At 37.9% G+C, this 19,771-nt stretch overlaps 1 protein-coding gene across 1 annotated transcript in view; it reads right to left on the bottom strand.

Moving 5' to 3' along the window:
- ttll11 (tubulin tyrosine ligase-like family, member 11) overlaps window positions 1–19,771 on the bottom strand; it is a 39,503-nt gene that overhangs the window by 18,143 nt on the left and 1,589 nt on the right. Inside the window, exons 2-7 of the mRNA XM_042509191.2 lie at window positions 10,469–10,568; window positions 9,854–9,987; window positions 3,056–3,346; window positions 2,669–2,953; window positions 762–857; window positions 560–672 (exon numbers count right to left, since the gene is read on the bottom strand). Coding sequence (XP_042365125.1) covers window positions 560–672; window positions 762–857; window positions 2,669–2,953; window positions 3,056–3,346; window positions 9,854–9,987; window positions 10,469–10,568 — 1,019 coding nt within the window. The remainder of the gene's footprint in view (window positions 1–559; window positions 673–761; window positions 858–2,668; window positions 2,954–3,055; window positions 3,347–9,853; window positions 9,988–10,468; window positions 10,569–19,771) is intronic.

The following is a 19,771-nucleotide window of genomic DNA, read 5'->3' as shown; positions in this document are numbered from 1 at the left end:
GGGAAGAGGATTAAACATATTATAGCCGCATTATATCAATGTGTTAGTGGCCATGAATGTAATAGTTAAGTGGGTATTATCCCAGAGAAGATATTGCTGTCACTTGCAGAACAAAGCAGATCAAATATCTGATGTAGAAGATAATCTGGCGGGGAGGCAAGAAAGAAGTGAGGAGAGGAGAGGGAAAAAAGGGAGAGAGAGGCAAGAAATGGAGATGGCGGTGGAATAGAAACAGTAAATCCTCTTGTCATAGAAGAAAAACAGATTAAGAGGGGAAAAAAAACTCTGCAAACCCTAATGGTAAAGGAGATTTATTGCCAGGCACCACAGGGCCGGTCAGCCGGAGAGATTGAGCCACCAGACTCGTACAGTAAAGTGTGAATTTCCACCTCGGCTCAGCTGAATTTAATTTTTCCATTTAACAGGCTTATGGGAAGCTGTTGAGTGTTGCAGAGCCGGGCTTGGAGGAGGGATGGGCAGAGGAAGGTATTGTGTCCTTAAAAAGTGGACTCTTAAAGACCAGCAGACAAAGAGTGCATACGTGTCAGTGTGTACTTACACTGAAGGTCTCTTGTGGCTGGGGTCCATAAGGCGCAGAGTGTCCCTGATCACCCCAACTTTGACCTCTTCATCAACCGGACTAGGAACGTATTCAAAAACTCCAGGCGCCACCTGACCAACACAAAAACATATATTTATGGCAAAGTGAATAAAAATGATCATAATCTAATGTTAATAGTGATTTTGTCTGTCACTCTTACCTCCTGTTCATGTTCTATTCTCATACTGGGGTTGGAGTTGACCTCGAGTAATACTGGCTTCAGGTTCTTCATCAGTAGGATGTCGAAACCTAATATCTGAGACACAAAAACATCTTTAATTTCCTACTATCATGCATATATATTTTAAAATACAGTTGACTGTATAATAAGAATGTAACAAAAAGCTCCATTCTGCATCTGACTGTGTCACAAAATTATATTAATGTGTTTCATAGTTATGCCAGACGTGGTCATGGCACACCATACATTGAAAATGTACTAATATACTTTATTTTCTGCACTAAATTGTTTTGTCTTGCCATTTTTATATATGTTAATATACTGCATATAGCTGTATAACTGTTGGCCTGGCTGGAAATTAATAGTCAAAATGAACAAGAGGTTGGTGGAAAATGTAGTTCTGCAATGCGTCCATATCACATTACTTTCTATACAAACTGGAGTGTTATTGTCAGGAAGCCCAGATGAAAATCAATTTGGTTTTGAGCGTCTTTGATGAAAACTTAGAAAAAACTTAAAAAAAAAGTTAATGACAAACATGGGTCATATTAGCTCATTGGGTCATTATCTTTAGTTGTGCATGCAGTGAGAGCAGAGCCAGATAAAAATAAAATCAGTTTTAAGTGTCTATGAAAAGAAAAAGAAAAGCTATTGACAAAAATATGTAAAAGCTCACTTGGCCCAATTGCTTGCACTTTTGAAAAATAAACTTCAACTCATCAAATGCCTTTCTACTGTCAAGTCACGCACAGTGCCAAGAACATCTGTCAAGCTTGATCCGTGCACTGAACAAAAAATGATAAAAATTATTTAGAATGGACCTCGTCAAATGTCTGAGGCCCTGTCCACACATATACAGATATTTTTGAAAACAGACATTCTCCTTTGCCTTTTGGCCTCTCATTCACATGCAAACTTAGTTTTAGGTCACTGAAACAGAAGTTTTTCTCAAAAACTTCTATGGTAGTTAGAATTTTCAAGACTCTGGTTACTTTGTATCTGTGTGGGCAAAGGTTAATCAAGCTTAAACACAAGTACTTCCCAAATAAAAAGGTTTACGGATTAAAATATAATAAGATGTCAGAAACCCATGTAGCCCCTCTCCTGCCGCCTTATGACATAACCAAAATTAAGAACATGAAGAACATTAAAGCACAATAATGAAATAGCAATGCATACAAAAAAAAATATGTGGGTGCAAGTTCAAAAATACAATTTTACAAATTAGTAAATAAAGTGTGTTAAAGAGAATAGACCTCATTAATGGGGATACAAAATAAGATTAAAAGACATAACCACATGTATAAGAGTTGGGTGTTATTGAAATTTCCCTGCTGAGGATATTAACAACAGAAAAAATTATCGGCCAAAAACAAAAGCTGAAGCAAAAGAAGGACATAGATACAAATATTCAAGAAGCATATGTTGCACTACTCATAAGTGGCCACAAAGTGGTCCCAAACAGTCCCAAAACGGGCACAGAAGTTAAGCAATGTACCACTGTGGACGGGGCCGCGGCAGAACATAGGCCTATTTTGCCCAACTAAAAAAAATCTATCAGTTGAGGTGTACATTCTATTTGAATATATTCTCTGCTTTACCTCACACAACAGCTGATGGAGGCAGCGGTACACCAGCGACTCTGACGTTCGGTGGAGTAAAATGACTGACGGAGATATTGTAAAAAATGAACGTCATGTTTACAGAATTTTGTATTTTCAAACAGAGGGGGAAATAGGAGATTTGAAAAACATCTATATACATGTAAACAGGGCTTGAATATTGCACTTAACATAAGCACAGAACTTTTTACAAAAGAAAATGTCTGATGATTCTGAGAGAAGATCTGAGGAGGAGGTGGAGGAGCAGTAAATATTACCACCCACCTGGAAGCAAGTGGGTCCTGGTTTTCCAGGTGGTATGTCCGCCTGATAGTAGACTCTAAGTTCAGGCACCACGGCGATGGAAGTCTTGATGACAAGAGCGATGATGTCCGACCACACCTTCTTGATGTCCACGCCTTTAGCTGCCAGCCTGTACAGCACGCTGGAGAGAGTGCGCTTGCTGCCCGTGCTCTGGCTGTCTGAATGGACAAAGTTGCCGCTGTGGACGTTGAGGGAGTAGTTTGTTAAGTGCATGAAGACATGGCTCAGATTCTTCTGGCTTGGTTCCTACAGGATCAAAATGAGAACAACAATACTTATCTGTTTCAAGGCATCAAAACCAAATTAACAAATTCAAAGGAACCCTGCTGTAAGCACCGTCATGGCTACCTGGTAGGGCTCGGTGCAAAAACGTGTCAGGCCTTCCTTGGCAATATAGATCTCCAGTGGCTCCAGAGACTTTAACAGCACGTAGAGGCGGATATCAAACTTGAGCTTGTCGATGAGTAACGGCTTCTGGATGTACTCCTGGACAACAGCCTGTTTGGCCTGTGAACCCACCATGAGCTTTAAGTCACTGGGGTCACGAATGAGGTAGATGCCATCCCCCTGAGAGCCCCCGTCGGGCTTGACAATGAAGGTCGGATTCACCGTGGCATCGTTCTCCTTCACCATGCGAATCTACAGCACAGGTCGGAGTGAGAGAGGATGAGGTTGACAAAAAAACTTTACAGGCAGGTTTTAGCAACACTGGACTCACACGAGTTTCACACAGAGTTGCAAACTTCAAAACCAAGAGTTTAAGAGATAAAACTTTTTTTTTTTCATTTCTATATTCTGTGTTATGCACAGATACATGTTCCCAACACTCATGAATTTACAAGACATCATCACAATATTGTTGCGGTGTTCAATTCACAATACATGTAATGTTTTTGTTCAGTCACCAAAACAGAATACTGTGCTTCTGTCCCAGGCCCGACAAACAAACTCTGCCACAAAAAAGGTTTTCCTTCTAAAACATAAATCAAATTTTAATTTCATCTACCCAAAAGAAATCAAAATAAATGGAGGTCATGTACATCCCTTATATCTTTCCTATGTACAACAATAAAAAAAAAAAAATGAACCTCATTCTTAGTCTTTTTGTCACCCAACAAAAAAAGTCTGTCTTCTTCTGGAGTGGTATTAAACCTACCAGTCATGTTCCTAAACATAACAAAAGGGGATCTTCATTTTTTGTTTAAATTATACTTCAAATAAGGTTCTACATAGTAGCTGTTACTTATGAGACAATATGTACATAATTTTGGTTTATACCATATATCCACAGACCATTTTTCTCTTTACAGGAGGAACATTTTGTTCCTAATCTCCTGAATATCACAGAGTAACCCGTTCTGGAAAATAAATGGCAAACTGTTTGAATAAACCGGGAGTTCAACTCCTCAGCCCAGGGATGACCATGGGAGATGTCCATATTAAATATCTTTTTAATGAGTCTCTGATCAGACATCGTCACAGGTCTATTCCAAAGATGAAGCATTTGCCATTAATCATCTGATGTTGATAGATATGTGCTGATAGTGCTTTAAAAAGGTGTTAACAAAATCTAAACTGAACAGTTTTATTTAAATCTGTTACAACCTTATAGTTGTCAGTTATAATAAATACACTATTAATAATTACTTCTTATAGTACCAGTACAAATCACTGATCTTAACTCCAGGATGCTCACCCTTTAGGCAGAGTAGCAAAGAGAAAAGCCAAATCTGAGACTGTCCAAGCAAAGGAAAAGACAGGGATGGGTAAACAGCTCACAGACACTGGACAAAGGGGGATTGAAAAAGGCTTCACAGACAGACAAATCCAAGTTTGAGGTGGCTGAATCACAAAGAACATTTGTGAGACTCAGAATGAATGAAAAGATGCTGGAGGAGTTCTTGACGCCATCTGTCAAGCATGGTGGAGGAAATGTGATGGTTTGAGCGTGCTATCTCGAAGAAGAAAGGCTATCTTTCCTTTTAGCTAGTCCGTGCCATACCCTGTGGACGGCACCTGACTGAAGCAAATTTCCTCCTGAAACAGGACAGTGACCCCGAGCACAGCTCCAAACTATGCATGATCTATTTAGGAAGGAAGCAGTCAGCTGGTATTCTGTCTATAATGAAGTGGCCAGCACAGACACCAGATCGTAACTCTACTGAGCTGTTGTGGGAGCACCTGGACTGTTTGGAAGTTCCTATCAAAACAATCCAACTTGTTAAGAGTTGCTTCAGGTAGCATGAGGTGAAATTTCTTCAGATTATGTCAACAAATTGACAGCCACAATGCCAAAGCTTTGCAAGGCTTTGATTGCTGTAAATGGAGGTTTCTTTGATAAAAGCAAAATATGAACGACAAAATTACCATTACAAGAAATAAAATCAATTATTTCTAACCTTGTCAATTTCTTGACTATATTTTTCAGCCATTATGTATTTAATTTAATGAACAAAAGTGTGAGTTTATGTTGTCAACATGAAATTTCCTGAGAGATCTGAAACTTTTGAGCACTAATGTATGCGATTAACACTCAAATAAAATTCCTGTTCGTCTTCTGAACTTCTAAATAATAATAACAGCTAATGTCTTTTTGTAACAGTTTACAGCAGAAACAGATTGGCAGGAGAGAGGAGGAACAACGTGACAAAGATTCTGATGCCAAAATTAACCCAAGAAATCAAAAAACTGTTGCTATGTTAATTCAAGCGCTGAACCTCCTAATGAGCAATATGGTTAAAGACACTTATGTAACCCCTAGATGAACTATATCTATATAAACAAGGTAAAAGTATTCAAATATAACTTCATATTAGGGATGTCAACATCTACACGTGTAAACGGGTACACGGATAACAAATCATAACCGCTCAGAAAAATCAATAACCGTTTACACGTCATTTTTTCCTCTCCTCCTCCTCGTTCATTTCTCACCAATAGTATTTTTAGGGGTGATAATGTTGCCTGAAAGCTTAAGATAATAACATTAACTAACTATACACTTAAATGTTCCCACTAATGCAGTTATCCGCATACATAATAGATGCACAGGTGGCAATGTTACGTTGATATTAAAAAAAAACGCAGCCACAGCCAGTGTCGCGTCACTTCAAGTTGACTCGGGGCCGCATGGACAACAAGCAACAAGCGATGAACAAGCGATGAACAAGCAGAGCTTAAAAAAATATATTGTACAAAAGTGAGCAATAGTTGATGATGTGAATGATTAAAAAAGAAGGTTAAACCTTTTCCAGCTTTCACTTGTACGTTTTCTTGTCTGTCAAAATTGATGATTTTATTTTCAACTCATTTTACTTTCTGTCATAAGTAGGTCTAAGCCTTAAATGGTGAGATGGATTGCCTACTTTTTAAGTTCTGTTCGCTGAATAAACGTTTCTGTGCGATAACTAACTACTGGAATGGCTTTGATTTAATGAGATTAGGAGGTATTTGAATGGAGACAGAACCATCTAGTGGTTATATAGTGCAACTGCGATAGAAAAAGATCATAAATCGTGTAACTGGGTACACGTCGGTTAGAAGTCCCGTTTACACGTGTAGAAAAAATTGTAAACGTTGACACCCCTACTTCATATTACACAAGTCTAATGATACTAGAACTCCAATAATCAGTCAATTAATCAATTAGTTTTTATAATAAAATTAATCACCAAATCTTTTAAAATAATTCATTAGTCTAACATACGCCCATCCTAGCCTCTTCAATGTAAGAATTTGCTGCCTTCAATCATCATTTATGATGGTACATCAAACTTTTTTGGGTTTTGGACTATTGCTTCGACAAAAGAAGAAAAGTTGAGGACGTCACTTTGGGCTATGGGAAACTGTAATGAGCATTTTTATATATATATATATATATATATATTTTATAGACTAAATGATCAATCTCAAACATCATCAATAATCTGAAAAATAGATTAATCAATAATGGCAATAATGGTTTGTTGCAACGCTACATGACATGACATACATTATCTTTGGCTTTGACTCTGCCTACAAGCTACAAAAACATCTTTCGATCGTTCCTTTCAATCAAGTGTGATTTCTTTGTCTTCAAAAAACCGACGCCACATGTTATACATACAAAGTCAAAGCCAAAGTTTATGCAATACTCATTTGGGCTGACTGTCAAAATGCCTGATCATTGACACTGTGACAAACAGAACATTTTGAATAAAAGTCTGTGATTTCTGTCTTTCTAAATGAGAAATGGTTTTGTCAGCTGAAAATTAAACTGGAATGAAAATAGTGAAACTCTGCTGCCCCCTGCTGGACAAAATATATTGTTGCTCTATACTGTAATTTCTCTAAATATGAAACAGTGACCATCTGCCCATGCACTGCATCAGGAATTAAGCAGGTGCCTGCCAGAATCAGTTAGGCTGTGGTAGAGAAATATTATGACATTTTTCTAAATAAAGTGCACAGAATTTCTAAAATTACACATGAATACAAATCAGACGGTTGCACAACCGACATGACATCAACTAAGAAAATGTTTTAAGCATGCCAAAATGGCCAGGTGGAAAACAAAACATGTACTTCAAACGGTTCTTTCCTTGTCTCATCAATTTTCCTCCGAAATAGATTCACATAACACACAGATCTAGATAAATGCTTTCAGCTCATTTAAGGTTTGTTTTTTTGGTGAATGGCACAGTTGGTAACTGGTTGTGACATGCTTTACCACTGTATTCAAACAGGGAAAAAAGCAGCTGAGGGACGTCCCTCTTCCTCTTAATCTCCTCGTATCTCTTCCTCCCTGTCACAGCAATCTACACTCTCAACGGTGTGTGTTCCTTACAAGATGTTCCTACAAGATTCAACCATGTGTTAAGGAGTGCCAGATGACCATAAAGGGTAATATTCATAAATGTGTTACAGTCTGTCTTTTACCCTGAAGGATCATGAGCAATGAAGCGAGCACATGACACAAGACTTAAAGAAGTCACATTATTAAGAACACGGCTATTGCAGAGCAGCATGGAGAGCAGTTATAACAGTGGACAGAGAAATATGCGCACTGGCAGTGTAGATACAAATCTAAATCTAATCTGCGTCTGTCCCAAATATAAAAGCAGACGCAAGAAAGAAGGCCTTTATGTTTTCAGCTCAAGCCATTTATAATGATTTAGTCAAAATGCCTGCTATAAAGGCTTATTTAAATCAAGGACGATGATATGTCTGGCTGAAGTCAACACTACTGTAAATTCGATGTTAAATGACTCTTTTACCTACATTGTCGGTTTAAGATTATTTTAGCCGACTTAGTATTGTTATTTATCTTTAAGTATTGTCTATCTGTGGCATGATTGTTGTATTTTTGGTCTGCAACTTCTTGTGCTGCCATCTTGGCTCGGTAGCCCTTGCAAAAGATTTCTGACCTCAATTTACCATGTTAAATAAAGGTTTGATTGAAAAATAAAAACACTTTTTTTTGTTCTCTTTATAATGTCCTTTTTTACACATATGCCTATCTCTAATCTTTTGTATTAGTGAACTACAGTAGTCAATGCAGCATTTTCTCCAACAGTTGCATATCTTCTTGATTTCCACTTCGACAATACACAGAGCCCTATTTTCCACTCAGTGCAAAGCAGTGCACTGTACAGCATCTGTCATCGCTAGTTTCAGACCGATGCAGTTGTCTTTTTTAGGCCAGCGCCTGTTCAATTTAAGTACTTCCATCCATCTGTGTGCCCATGGGCGTATAGGTCTTAAAATGAGGTGTGGTCAGGGGCATTGTTGGTATATTGCTATTTTAAGGCAGCAGAAAGCCCCACTGACCGACAAAAACTCTGCTCTAAAGTCATAGCTATTTAAAGGGCGTATTTTTCAGACAGTTAATGCCCCAAGAGAGATGGATTCACAACACGCACACACTCTACTTGTTGCACACACAAGGGCGTGCAGTGGGTCACGAGTGGGTAAAGTAATACATACAGTATCAGTAATATCTAATACATTTTCTAAAATATGAATACAGCAGAGGTTAGAGCAGAGCTGCAGAGCTGCAGAGCTGCTGTCCGACTTTTCAAGAAGAAGAAAGATGTGCTGAGGAGCAGAGTAACTTCATTTATTATTTCAGAGGTGAAAAGTTAAGCTCTGCTGCCTCTGTCGAGTTTACAACTACAGCTTTTAGTTTTACTGCTTAAATGTCCAACAATATTTGCGGCAGTGACATTACTGCTCTTACTGAGTTACTCAAAGCAGAAAACCACTCGCTGGGCCAATTTGCCAAATCTGTAATGTAAATAGCAATGTGCTGTTTAAAGGGAATGGGAGATGACACTTTTTTTGGGTGAAATCATGTTATGCTCAAAACACAACTAGGATTAATTATGTTCCTAAATACAACCTATGCCTATTGCGTTTTACTTTGCGCCCAGATCACGTGTCATTTCACACGCAAAAGTGGAGTAGGACAAGACCTGAATGCATTTGCATCGTGCACTTAGATAGATCTGGCACTATAGATCGTTTAAATAGGCCCATAGCAGGGATCCTAAAGCTTGAGGCGAGTTGGATTTAAGACGTTTTAAGATTTTTAATCACTCTCGATATGAAGTTTAAGATTAATTTTCTAATAACCAAAATTGAACAAGGACAATTTAATTTTGCCAAAAATTGTCATAAAGGTTTCTAGTTAGTTTACCAATAAAAGTGTGAAATATCTGGCGTGTCTGGCCTGTTTTCTGGACAAATTTTAATCAATCTGAATGTAACATTCCGCTGCTTGGCTTCTCATCATGGCTATATTAAGAAAAGGATTCTTAAAAGTCATTTTATGAAAAAAATAAATAAATAAAAGAGCTTATCACTTATTTTGAGATTTTACAATGCAACATCAGAAATTAGTTAATAAAATCCTACCTATGTCTGAGCATTTTTAAGACTTTTGAAAGATTAATTTAGGTCAATTTAATACCAAATAAAGCCTTATTTTTAGATTATTGAATTCAATGCCTTTCAATGCTTTTTAAGGGTCTGCGGGAACACTGCCATGGTAACCAACATTTGCACAGAAATACTGTAGCACTACTGTAGTTATTTCATTTAATTCAAATAAAATCTACTGGACATATCATGTCCAGTATTGTAGCACCTATGTTAGGGCAACTATACCTGTGTGGAAAACATCTGGCACTCCTCAGGCAGGATCCAGGAACGGGGATAAAAGTCATACTCTTCTGGAAACAGCTCCTGCATAGTCCGCACTGCCCGACTCAGGTTGATCTTCCTCAGCATTTCAATCATTCCTGCAATAATGTACTATGTCAGAGATACAATAAATGCAAGAGACTGGCATATGAATGCACTTCATATATAGGCAGTCATCAAGGAAATTAAATTGGACTGGGAAGAGCTAGAAGAGCTAGAAAGGAGGCAAACAGACATGGCCTTGTAAGGAGAATCAAGTCAATTTGACATAAATATCATATATTGCAAGATAAATGCAAGCCAGTAGCTTCCAGTGATGTAGAGAAGGATGTACATTTCTTGATACAATAATCTCTTGAGTCTCTAAAGTAATGATTATTTCCATGGCATGAAAAGGTTAGCATCAAAGCCATGAGGATCAGTAAGGCTTTAAACTAAATCCCTCCTGCTGTGATTACAGAATACACATGGTAAGCTGCGAGCTGAAATGAAGCCCCACAGTTCAACAAGCACTGGTGTGGGGTGCTTTACGTCGACAGAAGGTTGAAGAAAAATAGAGCAGCAAAAGAGATAAAATACCTGGGAACTTGTTCACCTGCCCTGAGACGATATTTTCATTGTCATGGAAGGAAACGCCGTGCCAGTAGATATCACAGGCTGCTCGTCTTCCCAGAGGGAACTAAAGGAAATTCAAGAGAACAGGAACAGGGTGAGATAAAGGGGAAAAAAAGAATTATGTGAATATTAATTAAAACCGCACTTCTTTTGCATCTGTAAGTGAGAGAGAAAGCTTAATCTTCTAATATGACTCAGGACACTGGCAGGGTGTTTGTCCTTCTGGTGATCCCAGAGTGCAGGGATAATCTTGCCTTAAGATGGTAGGTAGTGCGTGTTCTGTTGCGATGAGCTGGGAAAAAAAGGAGAGGAAGTGATACAATAAAAGGATTTAGAGAGTTGGAAAATCCTACTGGCACAAAGCACAACTTTTATCCTCTACATCTCTACTCCTGTCCAAACTCTCATGCTCTATTATGCACCAAAAGTGTTGCTACAGTGAAGTCAAAATGACAGGACATTGCAGTCACAGAGTCATATACGAATGTGTCCAAATTTCTCAACGCTTACAAGTTTTTTTAATAAAAAATGTTCAGAGTTTGACAAGTGTTTGGACCCCTGACTAGAGCACAGACACTTGTTACTTACATTTCTCCTACAAGCTGCTGCATCACTTCCCCTGTTGTTGCTGGATGTTTTCTACCTGAGCTCTGTCCAAATCTCCACTCACAAAGTTTCAGCTTCGTAACAAAAAAGGGGTTGACTCTCTGTGTATAAACACTGTATTCTGTCATTTAACTGGGTTGGGTGTGAATGTGGTCTAACTTCAGTGGGTGTAATCCAGTTCCTATGAATGGAAAGATTAAACCTGTTTCAGGGTTTCAAACATATTCAAATAGGTCTTCTATTTTCTGGGGCTGAACCGTTCATGAGAAGTGCTGATGACAAATATTTGCTGTTCGGTTATTCATTGCAATCCACTCTCGGAGCGCAGAGTGTACTCTGGTCACAGATGGAGCAGAAGAACGTCAGGCACATTGAAAGCGAAACTTAACCGTTAATTCTACTGGGTCTAAAAGTTCTGTTCTGAACAGATTGACAAATCAGTTGTCCCCTGCGAGTCACAAACTGCTGCTGAGAAAAAAAAACTACTCAAAACAACTCCTAGTGCTACATTTGCTGATCCATAAAAACCTCCAAATGTAGAGAGGGGACACAGAATGATACAAAAGGACACGCATTAGTTTGCTGTCATCATCATCGCCACACATACACTAATTCTAACATAAAATAAAAATAAATAAATGTAAAAAACAGTTCTGTGGGAAATACTTCTTTCCTTTCATTGCATGTCAATAAGAAAAACCATAACAAAATATTCTGACTGCGTTTATCCCTAAAAGTCGTGCACTGTAACAGCGAGTAGAATTCAAAGAGGCAGTGTTGGGGAATAACTAGTTTCATGCACCAGAGTTATATAATTAAATTATATAATAAATGTAAAAGAAATCAGTTATGGAGAAAAAAATATCTAAATCCATTACAGATATATATAAATCAAACCTTGGGTAATTATGAAAGGGTTACATCTGTATAAATTATTTTTGGTAAAAAAAACTCACATGTAGAATATAATATTCATTCTGTTGCTTTCACTTTTTCAGCATCCAAGAATGACTTACTTTGGCATATTTCTGAGTGCAACAGGGGTAGGGCGGCTCATAAAGGCTTCACTCATTGGGCACTATGCGCTCGAATTTAAAGCATTGTTTTTCTGACTTGTTCTCTTGATTTTGCACCGCCTGTTTTATGTCTAATCAAGGCACATCTCTCTAGTCACCGGAGACTGCCATGACTAACTACAACTGTCGCCCCGTTCAACATGGGACACGTCTTTGGACAAAAATGCCTTTCAGAGCTGGAATTCAAAACAATTCTCCCTCTGAATTCAGAAAAGAGCTCTAACATTAAAATATAATAAAAGTTGTCCACCAGCACTAAAAATGCTGTCAACATGCAAATGCTTGATGTCAAAGCTGAGGAAAGATCTACAGGTAAGTTAATGCGGGCACAATAAGTCATATAAGAAAAGTAATTTGATGTGGTACTTAAAAACAGTTACATTAACTTTTACATTTTAAACAGGCTAACTAGTGTTCTGTAACCTGTAACATTCCAAAAGTAACCTTTTGCTATACTGCATACAGGTTAGTAACATGACATAACTGCTCAGTTCATGTATTCAGCTGTCTTTCTGCATTGTTTTAGTAGTCTGTGGAGGCAGTCTTCATCCTTATAACCTGCTAAAACACATCTGAATAATTTATTTCAAAAATTCACTCCCTGATTCCCATCCAGCTCATTAGTATATTAAAACTTGAGCTCACATCTGAGTTTCAAAACATCAACATTGAGCAGGGAAGAATCTTGTCATGGAGTCTGTCTTTAACTTTATTACATTAGACTCTGTATCAAGTTGTACTGGAAAGCCAACAGTATATCGTCATCACTTCTAAATTCTACTCTCGTAAGACCCATCGCACTGCCCGGCCAGAGAGATCTCTGACAGAGTCGCATCTCATTAATGAGTTAGCATGAGAGCGTGTGAACCAGGGAAACCCTGCTCAACAGCCAATACCTGCTATAAATAATGCCACACAGATGCCAGCGTATAACTGTTTAATCGCATCAGCGAAGGGGGTCAAATTAATTTGAGTTGTTTCTCGGGATCAGTCTCAAGAATAGCCATCTTGTTTATGTATGAGGAGATACACATAGGAACCCTTTCAACCCATTGCTGTGGACTGCAAGGAATACTTTAACCCCAAAATGACCATTTTGTCAATCAGTTATTCACCCCATCTTATGTTGAACTGGTGAAGAATATTCTGTTTTACCTGCATGATTCCGGTAAATGTAGAATCCAAGAACAGAGAAAATTCCTGATGAACTGAAGTCATAGGGGTCCACATTTAACAACAGCAAAACTAAATTAAAACACCCACTTACAAATTCAAATACAACTCGTGCAGTATAACCCAAGTCTCATTTATCCAGTAGTACGTAGGGGGAACTGCACTTAAAGTGAAACTTATCTATGCTCTCTTTTAAACTAGACTCCATTGACAAAAACCGTACTTTTAACTAGCTGACGACAGGAGCTGCTGATCTACCGGTGCCTTGATGAGTTAATTTCGTTGTGTGTTTGGGTGACTTTGGTGTCTCAAAGAGTTAGTTCAGATTCACCAAAGTCTCACAATAACATACAAACTATCTGATCAAGGCAGTGGGCAGCTCCCATGATCCTCGAGGTAAAATTACTGCTTTTGTTAATGGAGTCTAGCTTTAAAGACAGCATAGGTAAGTTTCACTTCTTGTCCAGCTCCATGTCAGAAAGGGCTGTCTGTTTGGGAAGTACTGAGCATTAGGGCTGAGTATTGTCAAGAACCTCACAATTCAAATCAATTTCAATTCTTGGAGCCACGATTCGATTCGATTCGATACTGATCCAGTTGCTTCGATATTGATTCAGTTAGGTGTGTTGATGTCAGAAATACCCAGATAATTCATTTGAATACAATACATTATATTATTCTTTATTCAATAAAAATTAAAACTAAAATACATTTAAAGTACAGAACAGTGCACGTCTCTGCCTGAGCCGAACTTAACAAAAGTAATAAACATTTATGCAGGATTTGTCAACCTGCATTTGTGTGTCATCCACAGCTTTAGCGTTAGCAACAGGTCGCAAAACATCTGCGTGGTGTCGGCTCAAACGGCAACATAGGTTCGATATATTATTGCAGTGTTTTAACACTGACTCATGAGGCTCACACACGATGTAACTACTATCGACTTTGTGTATCCAAACGTTGGGTTTTAATGTTGTCTGTGCTGATTTTAACACACTGCTACCTCGTGTCACTGTCGGCATTTAAATTAATAAACAACAGACGTTGTTTGGGGGTCAAGTGGGGCCTCTGAACGCCAATCACACTCTGGCAGCACTCACACTGCCCCCACGGGAGTGGGGCAGCACTACAACGGAAATAATCAATTCCAGGATTTTCTGAAGCGATACTGAATTGGCAAAGAGCATATTGCAATGCATTGATGAATTGATTTTTTAACCCAGCCCTGCTGAGCATACCACTGGATAAATGAGACTTGGATTATACTGCAAGATTTGTGTCAGAGTTTGTAAAAACAAGTTTTGCTGTTGTTACACACGGCTCCCAATTACTTCAATTTATCAAGAATTTTCTGTTTTTTGGGGTTCTTTCTTCAACGTGGTGGCATGCGAGAAAAACAAAGGTTTCCTCACAAATTCAAAGTAACAAGGGAAGTAACTGAAATATAAATGGTCAAGCCAAGTTAAAGCCAAGTTCTCTTTCTGTGACACTTTGTGAATGTATACTTTGCTCACTGAAGCTCAGCCAAAGCACAATGTATTCCATTTTAGCTAATGCAGCAAAAATGTAGTCATACGTAGGATATTCCAAGTTGTAGCACATCTGTCATGCCTCCAGTAAATAGCGTTTATAATTTCAGTCATACTTAAGAGGCTCCAAGGTTGCCTTCAGGTGGCAGGCCTTTTAAAATGTCAGCTTAGTCTGTAGAATCCTAATCAAAATACCAAGCCCATGATTAAATGCATGGTTAAAAGTCTTATTTTTTGATGCTGTCACTTAGACCCTCTGGCTTGCCATTCTCTCTCTGCCTCAAAGAGGACTAGAAAGTCTATTGGATTAGAGGCGCTTAAGGCTAATCATTTCCCAGTGTGTGAGAGAATGCCATATGTTCAAAATCAGTTGACAGCTGTCTCTCAGGCCAGAAAATACTGCAGATGTAGAGACATAGTAATTTGGATGACCTTAAAGCCAAATGTCAGTCATTAAAAATGTCCTCATCAACTTTCCTAAATTGTATCTATGTGTTGTAAACCCACTAAGTGCGACATGTGTTATAGCTCATTTAAGGGATTTTTTACCAATTTGTATCTATGTGTTGTAAATCAATAAAGTGCGACATGTGTTATAACTCATTAAAGGGATTTTTACCAATCAGTTTTAAGGCTAATCATTTTCCAGTGTGTGAGAGAATGCCATATGTTCAAAGTCAGTTGACAGCTGTCTCTCCGGCCAGAAAATGCTGCAGATGTAGAGACATAGTAATTTGGATGACCTTAGAGCCAAATGTCAGACCCCAAAAATGTCATCATAAACTTCCCTAAATTGTATCTACATGTTGCAAACCCACTAAGTGCAACATGCGTTACAACTCATTAAAGGGATTTTTACCAATCAATTTTAATTTCATAATTGACAAATAGAGCACAACGACTTAAGTTTCAAACCCTTCAAAGACGCCGACAGATACTGTCGAAATGGCACAGGATCTATAGCGCCCTTGACTTTGTTGGGGGTGTACGGTGAAGACAAAGTGTGGTAATGTATAGGCCTTCTGCCTACTACTGATAGATGACTGAGAAGGGTTTGAGTGTCACTGTGTGGTCACAGGTGATAAGTAGAGTCTTAACTTCACCCACCCTTGCGATGCCCTTTTAAACTTCTCATGCATAATGCAGACCGTGTTAATAATGGCTGATAGCAGGTATTAATTACATCACATTCAAACTGAGCAGATGGTGTTTGTGGCTCAGAGAAAGACGAACTGGATCAATTAGCGCACTCATAAATGTTTTAAGTTGTTACTTTATATTTAGAACAACTTTCATCCACGTCCATCCTCTGTAACTTTAGACATCACAGGCATGCAAACTGGCATTGTCAAGTTGCAGCTCGGTTGAAGTTGATCGTGTTGACTAATTATTAATGTGCCAAGTTTTCAATCAATGACTTCTTCAAACATTGATAGGGATACTTGAAATAAATAATCAATAGGAAAAGAGAGCAAGTCATCATAAATCTCAATTAGAGTTGCAACTAACAATATTTTCACCACTGATTAATCTGTAGATTATTTTCTCGATTGTTGACTCATTTTCAACTTACTTTATAATACCAATTCAGAAAATTCTAAATAATTATACAGATATATGCAAATGTTGCCCATATTATGCAAGTCATGTCCATATTAACATAAAAAGTGACTGCATAGCTTGACTTTTAGCCTGCTAGACAATTGTCCAAAAACAACTTCCCTGATCCAAGAGCCCTCAGAGAAAATATAAAGTAATATCAAGATAATAGAGAAAGATATGGCAAAGACTCAGTCTCGTCAAAATTTAAGGGGATTTTGCTGCTTAAAACATACTTAGATACTGACAGGAAAGTGACCACACTTTGGTAACGCAATTGTTGCGTAGTTCGATTATAATCTTACATTAGCTTTTTACTTCCGGCGATTACATTTAGGCTTTAAAAATCCTGAAAGTAGTATTCATTTCTGAAGATTATCTTGCTGAACAAAACATGCAAGTATCATAAACAATTGTTCGCCACAGAGCTTATTTTCTGCAATGACCCAAAATCCAATGGAAAAATCTGATTGGCTTTTTCGCAAGGGACTAAAGGCAATGTTTACTTCTGTGTTGGCCTTGAGATAAACCTTGCTGCACCACTCCATTTTACTAATCAGAGACAATGAGAGTAAATTCATATGTTTATTTTAATTATGTATGATTACAAATATGCTAGGATTTATAAGAAGCATGTAGTCATACAGTTGGAAAACAATAAATCATGTATAGAAAAAAAAATCCATAATCGTTTTATAAATTGTATCGTAGTCCTCTGAATCGGAATTGTATCGAATCATAAGGTACCAAGAGATTCCAACCACTAAAATATAGCACAAACCAAAGGAAGATTTAAGTTCTCGCAGAACGTAACACAGACTTAAATTTCAGTTACAACCTGTGAAAAGCTTTGCAGTTTACATTTAGTCAGTGACACTGCCTCTCATACAATTTCAGAAGTTGGCAGACTATTATATAATCTAATCTGAAGCCCCACTCAGACAGAATAGGTTTTTCCAGTGGGAGATGGCTGATGTAATCATTATTAGATTGATTTGAACCCTGTCTTGATAGTCCATTACAGTAATTTTTATGAACTGCAGCAGTTAAGGTTCTATTGTCTTTTAATGACTGTTAAATGTCCAGCAAATGTTATTTCAGTTCACAGTTGTGCTGTGCAGATTGATATCCTTAAAATGGTTGGGAAATTTGCAGTCTGACTTTTGTTCTAGGTCTTTCAACATAAAGAGCAACTTCAGCCTGGTAGAATACTTTAACTCTTTATATTATTTTTATTATATTTTATTATAGATATTGGGTTTTTTTGTCTTAGTTTTGTATTATGTGTCCTAAATGTATGCATCTCTCTGCTGCACAACTGACTAGACCACTCAGGACAAGTAAAGTTATTGATTGTTGATTGAACCCAAACTGAGCTCACTACATCCCCTGGCCTGTCTTTGCAAACATGGCTCTCAACGGCACACACTATAGTGGGAGAACAGAGGTAAGACAGAGGTTTTCATGCGTGCACATTCGTGACAAACACCTAAGTTGGTTGTCATCCCAATGAAACACTGATGGACTGAGCAGCTGCTGTCAGTGATCCTCTCTGGATCAAGTACACCGCTTTGTTAAACCAGCATCCTTGTGTTTCATAGGAATAAAACCTGCACAGTAGGGGTCGACCGACATTGGTTTTCCAAGGTCGAGAGCAATACAGATTTTTAGTACTTAATGAGACTGATAACGAATATTTGGAACTAATATGCATTTACAATAACAATGAAAATATTTCTGTCAAAATTTTGAATTTGGAATATAAACTCCAACACAAAACTTTGTTGAAATTCCTATAACAAATGTTTCATCAAAACTGAAACTTTCAAGATCATATACAGCAAGTCAAGTGAAAATACAAACAGCTCACCGAGGGCCTTTGCATACCGGGGGCGACGCCAATAAACAGCATAAAATTTTGCATAATTCGGAGGTGAATTTTGAAATGCCTGTCTATTCACATCAGGGGCGACGCGATTTTGAAATAAATTATTCAAATTCTAAAAAAACAATTGCGCTGCGGAAATCAAAATGGACTCGACATCAAGTGATGATGACCAGGTGCTTATTCTACTTAATAACAAGACACAAAAACAAATGAAATGGGTACATTTCATTCTGGAAAAGAGCAGAGAACTTGGTGAGTTTCATTGTTTGGTACAGGAGCTGAAACTGAACCACAGCCGCTTCAAAACCTACTTCAGGATGTCTGTCGGACAGTTTGGATTACTGCTGCAACAGCTAGCTCCAAGGCTGAAGAGGCAGAGGAGCAACTTCAGGGAGCCAGAGAAGTTCCCTAGCTATATGCCCATGTACACCGTGGTTCTGCTGCCTATAGCAATTTGCGTTTACACTAATCCATTCATGTAATGTTCATTCCAGTTTTAAATATTTAAATACTATAAAAACAGTATGGCTTTTTGTACAGTATGGCTTAACTCCTGTGTGAATACCAAATAATAAGCCATGTGCCTTGCCTTACCATTTGTTATTCAGTCAAATGCAAACAGGTTACTATTAAACTCAGATTTCATTTAATAAATTAATTTTTATAAATTAATAAATTAGGACAATAAATTAAAACAATAAATTAGAAGAATGAATTTGAACAATAAATATGAAATGCTCGAGTTTTAAATATGGCAACATATCTACAGGAAAGTAAAATTTTGATTTTGCTGATAATACAAAGATCCAAACTCTGCCTCACATGTCACAAGTCCTGCATCTTCAGCTTGATACATGATTGCCTTTCTGGGGGCAGGCGTCTTCCCACAGATGCCAAGCTTAAAAGAAACGGAGTGGTGTCATTCCTCTGCAGTGCTCTCTCCTTCTCTCGCTCTGCTTCTCTAGCTTCCTTTGCTATGATCACTTACAGCACTTCTAGTATTCAAGCAATTATTTTTATAATCATGTTTAAGGATATTTAGCCTTCCTCCTGAAAGCCGCAGACTGATCTAAGAAAGCCATTGTCTCCATAAACTTCCATCTCTTCTTCTTGCCACCTGCTGACCACCCTTCACCTCTCCCTTCTTTTTTAACAACAGGTTTTAACAAAGACTGTTTAACATAACATTTGTAGAATCCTGAATATACACACAACACATCCTCATACTGTAACTCCGACGCCATTTTCTTCCAAACATTGCCTTTGAAGTTGTTGTCTTTATCGTGTTTCTCCTTTTTATTGTAGAAAACTGGGTTTTGTGAAATAAAGACTATCAAGCGGTCCACCATATTGAATGTTTTGAGTGTGACAAGAAGAAGGAATTTGATTGGTCGAA

Source organism: Plectropomus leopardus, chromosome 20 (assembly GCF_026936395.1).
Source record: "Plectropomus leopardus strain MGB_pleo_1.0 chromosome 20, ASM2693639v1, whole genome shotgun sequence".
Taxonomy (NCBI): Eukaryota; Metazoa; Chordata; class Actinopteri; order Perciformes; family Serranidae; genus Plectropomus; species Plectropomus leopardus.
This window is presented reverse-complemented; position numbering and strand designations above follow the sequence as displayed.